The sequence below is a fragment of the Eurypyga helias genome, unplaced genomic scaffold (assembly GCF_000690775.1).
Source record: "Eurypyga helias isolate BGI_N326 unplaced genomic scaffold, ASM69077v1 scaffold4817, whole genome shotgun sequence".
Classification (NCBI taxonomy): domain Eukaryota; kingdom Metazoa; phylum Chordata; class Aves; order Eurypygiformes; family Eurypygidae; genus Eurypyga; species Eurypyga helias.
Window position 1 is genome coordinate 1 of NW_010259669.1, and position 11,417 is coordinate 11,417.

Genomic DNA, 11,417 nt, shown 5'->3' on the forward strand with positions numbered 1-11,417 from the left:
CAAACCATTCTGTGATTCTAAGCAGCATTACTTCAGCCTCTTCTGTGCTACCTGGCAGTGTTCAGTTGTGGGCCGGACTGTTCCTAATACATGCCAATAAATTTATCATATCCCTGGACCTGAGGAGCAGATGTGCACCAGCAGAACACAAAGCACATAGGATACGTATGGCATACCTCATCCGTCTCATAACCAAGTGCTAAAAGATCATGTCCCTCAAGATGGCAAAGAGAGGTCTTGACTGCAGCAAATAGGAGCTATTCTGCAGAAGAGGTAGAATCTCTTATTAAGTCCTGTAGGCTTAAACCAGCACTGTAATTCTCCTTGACTGTCTCATGTTCAGGCTGACAAACATAACCTGGGCCGCCTAATTCCATCACACAGGTCCTCCCTAAGCCTTCCTCTGGAGATCACGTAAGGATCTGCTGACCACATTGCAAAGGGACCCCCGCACTGCGGGGGTATGGAGGGGGAAATCTCTGCTCCGTCCCCAGAAGGCATGGTCACGGCTGAGATTTCCTTTCTGGCAGCTGAGCCCAGGGAGAGGAGCCAGCCCGTATCCTCTGAGCAATTTGGCAAAAGGAACACAGAGATTTAGCTGGGGAGAACTTCAGTTTGGAAATGATCAGGAGAGCAAAGACCTTTTGTCCTTGGAGGCTTGCTTTCTATTAAATGTCTGCACAGTGCAGAGACCCCATGTTCTGACTTCTTTAAAACCAAACAGGCCCCCTCAGGATCATATTTGGGGAGTTATCAAAGGTAATCCTAAGTATTAGACGGAGTCACCTAGATGAGTAGTGGCTGGGATGCAGTGATCTGTACTTAAACACACCACAGCAGTCAGCTAATTGTGGCTGTGCAGCCCTGGGATCCAAAATCAGCCATCTAAGCACGGTGCTCTTCCAGCTCACTGAGCAGCAAGAGGTCCCTGAGCTGTGCCAAAAGTTCACACGTAGATAAAATCCTCCCCACGGAGCAGCACAGACATGCTTGAAGGCCTCCGCTGCTGCTCCAGCTGAGGACATTGCTGAGGCTGCCCTGTCAGTGGCAAAATATTCTTCACAACGTATCATGTCCCCCAGAACCGGGGCATTTGGGGGTAAAAATGTGAAGTCTGGTAATAGCAGGTGTTCCCAGTACCATACAGAGCAAGCGGGTAGCTCCCCTGTGCAAGTAGGAGCTGCGAGGAGGAGGAACAGCAGTTACTCACTGTGTCTCCTGGGCTGCGTTGGTACCCGCGCATCACACGCTGGCACCTGCCACGCCACCGCACGCCTTGGCATGTGTTCCCAGACTGACTCCTGGCAGGGATGCAGGAGAAAACAGCCCTCAGTGAGGTGCACCAGGCTACCACCTTCCTGTTGTTCTGGGCTTTGAATAACAAATATTTGCAAAAGAGCAACCAAACTCCGAGCACGACCCCCAAGGCAGAGCTTTATTGAGCTTTATTTACCATGGCAGGCGAACGTGGGAGATCTGCCTGGCCAGTCATCTGCCTGACCAGTCATCTGCCAGATAAATCATTTCTACAGCATACCCTTCAGTCCATCCCTTTTTACCTCTCATTGCGTGTTTCTTGGCTCGAGGCCACACGGGAAATATTTGTAACCATTCTCAATTAGCTATTTGTTTTTAAATTGTCCATTTGTATCCCTTTTATGTCCTAGCTGCTCTGGTGACATTAGTGAGCGATTGCACTGTTTCTGGTTTATGTCTACATGCTGACATAAGTTATGCTGTGTGATCAGTTAATGTGCTGGAACTGCATGACAATCTCTGCCTTCCTGCCTGCTTCCATTTGGGAGCAATGCAAATCCTAATAGCAGCTCTCAGAGTTAAATACAGTTTGATAAATAATAATAGAAAAGTAGTATTAGATTATTACTCTACATTACTTCTTTGAAGGCAATTGCATCTGCCAGTTCACAATATATTTTTTTCTCCCCAACACTAGAGAAAAATTTGACAGGCTGAATTACCATTTCATTTCCAACTAGGAAAACACTGACAAGCTTTAAAGGATGGTTTTGAAGAGAAACCATGTTCATCTAAAGATGTAAAGTACAGTTGGATGAAGAAACCTCAAGGGGTCCTAGGTATGGGAGACTATTAACTGCAGTACCATCTAAGCAAAATTTCTGCTATAAAAACCCACACCATATGTGTTTTTCCGGGCTATGACTCATCATCTAAATACAAATTCAACTCCCCTTTCAGGCAGTTTATAATTAAACCTATTTTCTTGTTTCTACTGTGTTTATGTATGATTTTACATCTGTCCTAACTCTATTTCTTTGTCCCCGTTAGTGAATGTAAGTCATATGGTTGGTCTGACACACAGTGCTTTTTTCCAAGGTTGAGTGAAACTTGGTGGTTTCAGCTTAAATGAGTGGTGGATTTGCTAGAGCCCAACATGATGTTGATGTTGCTCACCTGCCATTTTGCAGACAGTAGAAGAGGAACTCCTTCCACGTGTACTACTATGTCCATGTTATGGTGGTGCCAGGGCTCAGAGGTGTGCGGTTCACATGCTTCGGGTGCTGCCTGGATGATTCAAAAGAACCATAACAGAAAACACAGGAGATTTTGACCAGCCTCAGGTCTGTAAGTACATTTTAAACCCACAAAGTTTGAGTGTGTTTGAAATGTACTCAAATATTTCCTTCTTCACCATTGTGTCCTCATGACCCATTGAATCATCAAAGGCTTGGAGATGAAAGAAGGACTTATGGTTAGAAAATGCAAAGGACTCTCTGCTGAAGGGGGAATGGTTTGTTGTATCTCTTTTTTTTTTTTAATCCCAGAACAAATAGCTTTGTTGGATAATTTTCTGCGAGGGTTTTCACTCTAATGAATAACTGGGCTTCCAGAAAGCTATTTTATAAATAAAGTAAATAAGCTCCCAATCACAAAACCCACAGAAATCAATTGCAAAATCCCCACAGTGTTTTATGAGCCTTGAGTCACACTCAGGATGGAAAATTACTCAAACGGTTAGCCTGTAGAGAATCCAAAAAGAACATTGTCCCTTCAGATAATTTTAGCGACGACTTTGTTCGGGCTATTTTCTACATACGGTAACATAAGACCTGTTACCATACTCAACTGAAGAAACGACACCTCATATACCTAAACTACTTCTAGTGGCCTAAATTGGCACAGGCAGTTCAAATTCACCTGTGGTATAATTCAGCTGAGCCTGTGGAGCTGTACCAAAGAAGGATTTACTGAGCTGGCACAAGTATCTAATCTTTATATTTGCTATAAGAGCTTTTTACCTTTTCAGAAATGGCTGTAATTTGTTTTGGAGATGCATAAGTTTCCACCAGGTCAGAGTGAATCTGATGAAAAAGGACCCCTGAGGACCCTTAAGCCTTTCTCTCTAATGAGATGGGTATGGTGGTAGAACCACCCACCCTGTAGAGGGTTCATTGATTAAATATGAACTTCACATAAGAATGTATTATTTTCAACCTCAGAAATATTTACCAAAAAATCAGGGATCACGATCTACTGGACAAAAGGAAAACAGTCACAGCCCTTAAAGCTGGAGAAGACCGGGCCATACTCCTCGGGCTGGCCATGATGGTGTGCTCGATCATGATGTACTTCCTCCTGGGAATCACCCTGCTGCGGTCTTACATGCAAAGGTAATTTCGTGATGGGTAACCGGATCTCACACTCTCTGCTCCAGCTGACTTCTTGTGGCTTATTCTTTTGACTCTTTTTATTAAAGTTTCATAATTTTTCCTTTGGTCAACACAGACCTGATTTTCCACTTCCTTACCCCAGTATAAAATTGACATGACTACAGTGAAAGCAAGTTGAGTAATACCAGCATAAGTGAGGGAAGAATTAGATCCCTGTTTGACGATATCTTGATCCATAGGCTTTAGACTTGCCACAGTTTAACACCAGTATAATATCCCTATCAGCTGGTTGGCAGTCTGCTCTACCCTCTAAGCCTCTCAGGGGCTGTTGCTGCAAAACCCAGTCAAACTCAGGAGAAAAGAGCACAAATATTTAGCAGTCTCTGGAAAAAAGCACACTTTCAGATGAGGAATGGTTAATTAATCTGGGAAAGAAATCAAGCTGCTTTGTAGCATGTAGTTTCCATGTAGGTTATTACTTTCATTTTAACAAGTGAAATCCACTTGAAATATAGTAATTTGCTGAAAGTGAAAGATCATCTTTCATCATTACTGCACTGCACTTAATTTTTCTGAGGCCTTCTCTGGCTTCTTTCTCTGCCATGGAGAAGAAAGTATGGACCGTGATTGATTAGCAGCATTTGAAAACAGTTTTCAAACACCAGCCCTATTTAAAACCCAGCCCAGACTGTAATAAGACTGTCAACAATGTTTTTTCTGCCCTGATCAGTGGAGTTAGGAGGATGAAAAATGTGTAATTTGGGATCAAAACATTAGTTTGTCATGCCCAAAACCACCCTGAGGCAGCAGCCAATACCTGGCACAGGCTGCTTCTTTAGGCTTGTACAATTAAGAGCCTACAGTTAACTGGCAGGAGCATCCTCAATTATAATGGTAAACATATAGGAAAATATTCCTTCTTGACCCTGCAACAAAAAGGAAAAAGTAGCAATGCCTGGGGATGAACTGTACTGATTTGCAGCATCTTATTTGTGTGATAAAGGTATTTGTCCCTTTATATACAAACAAGGTTTAGATTTTGAAAACAGACATCAAGGCCTGTTAAGTATCAAAGAGCATTTGCTTTTCCAAATTGCTCTCCCAGACCTTTCAGCAATATCAGGGTCAGTCGCAGAGAGTGCTAAGGTCAAAACTGCTCATGTGGAAAGAGATTATATTACAAACTATGTGAAAAATTGCCAGAAGATATCAAAACACCTTTAAGGTATTAAATATTCCATCTTCACCAGTCTGTTGCAGGTAGGTGTTACGTTATTACACCCATCCATGAATGAAACAGCAGCCAGAAAGGTGAAAGTGAGGAGAAGATGACGACCCAGGAGTCTTTGCTGTCACTTCCCTTTGAACAGCCAAATTTCCTTGGGGTTATTCTCCTTTACAGACAGCAATACCCTCCAACAAAATAAAGCCTGGGAGGGGGAAAAAACCCATCCTTTAACTTGACTTCCTCACAAAAATCATAGCATAATGTGATATAAATGTAGAATGGAATACACAAGCAGCATTACTGCCAAAGTAAAATACCCAGAAAATTAGTCAGAAATCTTTAATATCACTCACCATGTAAAGCCTTTTGTAGGTTTGACAAGGGGTGGGAAGATCCTCACCTCATTCATGGCAGGGGGCAGGACACCCTTGCTGAGTGTGAGCTGAGGGGCTGAGTGGTAGCCCAGGGGTGAAACCTTTCCCTGAGCCCATGAAGGGCCTTGCACACTGTGCCCTTCCTGCTGCTCTTGTCCCTAAGGAAAATACAGCCATAGATGTTTAAATACAGGCAAGAACCCCAAATGAACATTGCCAGTGCACACCCAGGCTCCATCATTCTAGTTTTAGCTTCTGGGGAACTGAAGATAAGCTGAAAGCCTCCAGAACGATTGTATCAGCTGGATTAATTTACAGAAAACCAAGAAGCTGCCACTAGAAAAAGCCTTTCCGCGGGTGGAGCTGCATGCGGGCGTTTTGCTCTTCCCAGAGCAAGCTGCTGAGTTTTCCTCTACGATACCTCTGCTGATTCCCTTTGGTTTCAAATGTACGTTCTCCAGAGTAAAAGTTTTGGTTCTGTTTTCATTTATACATAGACATAAGTGAATCAAGGTATTTTTGTGCCCAAAGCACAAACCTTCGGTACTACAGAACCATACACTCTGAGATGTATGACCTCAGGAAGTCCAGCCTTTGCTCAAAGCCCTGCAACACGTACCATCTCCTACAAGATGCCCCCTGGTATAGCCCTGATGGAAAGTCTGAGCTGTGTCTAGTGCTTATTGACCATTCTTGCCATGCTCTGATGTCTCTCTTTTTCCTACTTAGCGTCTGGACAGAAGAGGCTCAGTGCTCACTTCTCAATGCATCCATCACAGAATCCTTCAACTGCTCGTTTAGCTGCGGTCCAGATTGCTGGAAAATCTCTCAGTACCCATGCCTCCAGGTGTACGTTAATCTCACCTCTTCTGGCCAGAAGCTTCTGCTCTACCACACCGAGGAAACAATGAAAATTAATTCTGAGGTAAGAGCATGGAATAAAATTTCTTCCTCAATGGGTTTCTGGAGGGGTGCTCACCTTGTTATACCCATTCTTCACTTTAAAGCAATATAAGGTTTCCAGCTCCTGCTTACCTGGGTAAATATGGAGCAGAGAAAGCAGAAATGAGTGCACAAATTGAGCTCACATCTCTGGAGCAGGGAGTTTCCCACCTCCATCTCATGGAGAGAACACAGCCCGCCCTGCACAGGATGGCACTCCGAGGGGCTTGACCCTCCCCTGTCCTTTGCCAGTACTTTACAGGTGCGGGCTAGCGCTGGGCACTTATCACATCGATATTCTTGTGGAGCTGTGGACAAGTCACTTCCCACCCAGGCATGGCTCCACATGATAGCAAACACCACGAGCGATGTGCCTGGAGTGTCCATGGTGGTGAGAATAGAAATGGCCTTATTACAGCGGGGCCAGGCAAGGCGACGGGGAGAGATGAGAGCCCAGTGTCTACCAGCAGACGTGTCTCTGTCTCGATCTCTGGTGACAGGCTTTGTGCCCTGAGCATCCCTGCTGAGGTCAGCTGTGCCGCTGGGGTCAAGGCACAGCACTTATCCCTGCGGATGGTGCAAAGATGCTGATAAGCAGGGACCGCTAAGATAAAAGCAACAGCATAAAAACAAGAGGCCTGGCTTTTGGGCATGTATAAACTAAGGAGTCAGCCCGTGTTTCTTGCACAACTTTCCTGATTCCAGACATTGACCCAAAAAAATGATTTTTAACAAATCTGCAGAAGAACTCCTCTCTCTGCTTCAGCAAGTACAAAATCCAGCGTAACTCCATCCAGGTGGGATGGAGACAGCTCCTGTCTGGAGGCTCTAATGAACGCAGCGGATGCACAGACTGTGTCTCCTCGCCAGCCCGCAGCCACAGCTGTGCAGCTGACGCAGCGCTCTGCATCACACCCAGGCGAGCGACGGCCCGTTGCCGGTGGCTGTTTGCTGCTCCGCATGGCAAGGCAGGATCCGACTAAGGAATGGCCCTCTCTCCATTTCCTTTCTTTGTATCCACAGCACCTGGGTACCTAGGCAATGCAGTGAGCCAGTGTGCAGCTAATTCATTAGACTTGCAAGTGCCAGATTTGCATTAACTACTTAGTTATCCAAGGTCACTGATCCCCAAACTACAGGCGCTTGGCAAAGTGCAGCCCGTAACAGCAGAGCCCCGGTTCAGGCTGCTGACAACGTAACCTACTGTGTTTCTATTTATGGCAGCAGTTCAGTAGACCAAATTACTTCTGCATATTAAGATGAAGCGATATTAAAATTAGTCAAAGCACAGAGTGGTTGCACCGGGCCGGTTATTCTGCTGGATAATTAGCTCCTGTGGCTGAGAGACGAAGTCCTCTGGATATGAAGTATGAAATGAAGAACAGTGCCCCATCTTCCCCTCCGTTCAGCATCGGTGCAGAAAGAAGGCACTCGCTGTTGCTGAAGCCTGCAGCAGGACAGACCCCGCTTTCTGCTGGGGCAGAAGTGAAATCTAGCGACGCCCATGCCGCAAGTCGATTAAAAGAGATCAGATCAGTCTCCGCGCTCCACTGGATTCAAATAAATCAAGAGATTCAGCATAAAGCTCCACATTCTGTTATTGATGATTTTTGCTTGCTGAAATGGACTTTGAAATTCTCCCAGACACCTCCTCCTCTTAATTTAATGTGGGCACAGTTAATACTTCTCCTGCCCAAGGTTGTTTTACAGGTTAAGCTCTGCTCTCAGGAGGATTCCTAGGTTTTCCTGGCATGCTGCTGGCTATGTGACCTGAATCCAAACATGATTCTGAATGGAAGTTTGCAACGTCTATGAAATACCTGACTTCTTGTGCCTGACTGGCATCAGCGGAGACACCAAGCTCAGCTAGCACACCCCATCTCAGCTCCCTGGACAGGCTCTCCCTCTCCCCTGGGCCCCGTGCAGCAGGACGAGCAGCCCTGAACACGGCTGGTTTGTGATGCTCCAGCTGGGTGCTAGCTGTCTCCTTCCATCCACCTACTCAGGTCTGCTTTTCCAATCTTCCTCCTTGCCAAATAAACAAACAGAAAAGCCATCCCTGGCTCACCGAGCCCTGGCGTTAGTGGGGATGTTGCAGACCACGGTGCTTACCCTCCGAGGCCAACACCACTCACCTGCAAAAGGGCAGCATCCCCCGCCAACCTCTCTGCCTCACTGAGCACCGCCGCGCACGCAGAGCGGCACCTGGAGCCCATCTCTCTCCTCTCCCCACCAGCGAGCCCGGATGGAGCAAAATGCACTTTGATTTTAAATAATGATTGACCTAGGAGACTTGCTGCCTAACCTAGCTGCCGGCCCACAACGAGCAGTAAGGAGTAGGTGCAATTTATATTGAAATCTACAGCGTGCTGCTGCCAGTCTCCAGCGGAAATCAGTGGGAAGTAAATGGATACCAGTCAAGTTCCTTGAGTCTTTCCCAGGAAAGCAGATGAGATTTTTAATGGCTTTTCATTGCTCTCACTGTGTATCCTTTTCTCTAGCCTTTAGGACGAGCCCAGCCCCTCATCAATACAGCAACCGTAGCAGCTTAAGTGCTTTCAGAGCTCCGCTTTCCTTTCTCAGCTGTCAAAGGCTGTAACAGCCCCTGGGAGAGGTAAATCGTCCGGTGTCCCATCGCACCCGGACCACAAGGCCAGGCTGTCATCCTGAGGAAGGGCTGCGGTAGTTAAAGCAGTTCTAGAGGCCCAGTTTCGATCTCATACTATATCATTTTGATTCTTTTCATGTCATCAGAACCACAGCTAATTTAAACCGTGCTCCATAAGTGAGGTAACAAGCAGTCTTTAATCACTGGAATCACCATTATGCCAGCTATAACTGCCTGAGACTCAGAAATGATGGGGGATGGTTTCCTGCTTAAGGTTCAGATATTTGTAACCTGAGGAAGGGTTTTTCTGGGGCAGGGGGAGCAGCGATGCTCGGCTGAGGTTCCCAGCAGACCCATTTTGAGGCTGGGACTAGAGAATTCAGTCTGCAAAGTAAATTGACATCCTGATCACCTTCTTACAAAGATTTCCACAGCACATCTTATCACATTTTCCAGGCTCAGCATGGACACAGACCCCAGCTGCAGACATGTGATGAGAGTAATGTGTTTCACTGTCCAGCCTGAACTGAGGGCTTTTCTGGCAATAGCGTTTTCAGTATAACATCATTGATTTAAATGAAACTGCCCCCAGCTTTCCTGGGGGTGCTGTGTGACCTTCACCCTTGGAAATACTCATAACTTGACTGGACAAGTCCCTGAGTAACTCTGCGCTGAGCGGGACATTGGACTGGACATGTCCAGAGGTAGTTCAAACAGGCTACCTATCCAATCCTTTAAATTAGGAAAGTAGAGCTGGAAATGTAACAAGTTCTCTTTGTAACTGTCTAATACATCCTGCTTGTGATCAGACTGCAAGTAACACAAGAACCACTTTTCTCACCTTGTATCACAGAATCCTCGCTTGAGGTAGGGAGGCAGACATTGTTTACTTTCAGACTTGCAGATTTCCAAGTGTTTGACAATGCAGAGGTGTAATAAAACAGCATGTAGATTTAGTAGTCTACATTCACAAATAGAGCATAGGAATTGTGGATATAGAATTCCCTGCCAGGCATTGGAAAAAACTAAATTAAGATCAAACCAAAGAAAACACTCAAAAATGTCCGGTTATCCGTATCTACCTACTTGTTCACCAATGACCTATGCAACACTAGCATGGCAGATCCCTGTGCTCTCCCTGGTATATCACTAGGGAAGCAAGGACATGGAGGGAAGGAGCACCCCACAAATTAATGCATACAGAGAGCCCTTGTGCCGAGGAGCTCCTCAAATCTGAGGCCAAAGCACCTCCAGGAGCTCAGCAGAAGCGGAACAAGGTAGACAGCACATGGAGTGAAGGGCACGCATGCTTTGGAGAGTGCATGGTGAGTACAGGTTGCCCAGAGAAGTTGTGGATGCTCCATCCCTGGAAGCGTTCAAGGCCAGGCTGGACGAGGCTTTGAGCAACCTGGTCTAGTGGAAGGTGTCCCTGCCCATGGCAGGGGGGTTGGAACTAGATGGGCTTTAAGGTCCCTTCCCACCCAAACCATTCCATGATTCTATGGGAGACCATAGCCTGGAGAGAGAGAGTTTCAGCACAAGGAGCCTGCCTGAGAGGCAAAGTGAATCAACCTCACTTGCACAACTGCATTTCACAGCTTCAGGCCACCAGTCTCTTGCCACAGGCAGCCCAACCAGCCCAACACTGTCGGTGGCTCTGTGCCACCAGATGTAGGAGGAAACAGCTCAAGTTCTGCCTCAGCATCAGGTCACCTTTGAAAATGTTTGGAAACTACTTGGACTTGCAGGCAGCCAGGCATCCCCCCACTGCACTCTTGGGACATTTCTGCAGACTTTGAGTCCAGGAATCTGTCACCATTTGGGCTTTTATGCCCCTGCTGTTTTCTATCAAGGGGGAAGGGCTGGACTTTGGCAAGAGTAGCCAAGTCCTCATTTCATTTCCTCCCCCAGGATACTTCATGGGACTTCAAGAAACAAAGATGTATAGCATCAAAGTGGCAAGAAGAAATAAAAACAACAACAGAAGCCTGAGCTGGAAATACTGTTGTTACAACAGTGATAGCACATAATTTAGTAAAAGAAAACAAGGTACACTTCACTGAGAAATTTCCCCTAATTATTAGATTATGAGTCATAGGCAGTGGAACAGGGCTTGTGGCTTTGGACATTTAAGACAAAGCTGGTCAGAGTGCAAGAGAGTATCTTGGAGGGAGCAGACCTGCACCAGCAGGAAGACGGATAAGATATTACTGCTCTGATATTTTACATCTCTAATTTCTAGACCTCTATGAAATATTCATAATGGCAGCGCTGCCATGCTTTACCCTTAATGCTCCAGTCTGCTAACGCCAGACAATCTTTCTGCTGTACTTCAAATCATATTCTGTGCTAATAAACTTGCCAATGAATCAATCAAATCCTGTTACAAGGTTAATCTTTTGATCATTATTAGGGCTAGAATTTTGTCACATTACATTACGAAAAGTCACAGCATATTCATGAAAAAGAACTGAGGGACATTTATAAAGTATATACATTAAAACAATAATTATCCAACGGCATGGGTCACATTATTTTAATCAAAACATCTTTTTTCCTTTGCTCTCATTAAATTATCTGGAAATACTTTGGGTGCTCACCCAGGATAAGCAGGT

The 11,417-nt window shown here is 45.6% G+C and overlaps 1 protein-coding gene across 1 annotated transcript in view; it reads left to right on the forward strand.

Moving 5' to 3' along the window:
- Nucleotides 1-3,479: 3,479 nt before the first annotated feature.
- Nucleotides 3,480-11,417, forward strand: part of KCNMB2 (potassium large conductance calcium-activated channel, subfamily M, beta member 2) — a gene marked incomplete at its 5' end in the record, with an annotated part of 10,117 nt that continues 2,179 nt past the window's right edge. Inside the window, 2 exons of the mRNA XM_010154715.1 lie at nucleotides 3,480-3,650; nucleotides 5,982-6,177. Of these exons, the coding sequence (XP_010153017.1) occupies nucleotides 3,480-3,650; nucleotides 5,982-6,177 (367 nt within the window). The remainder of the gene's footprint in view (nucleotides 3,651-5,981; nucleotides 6,178-11,417) is intronic.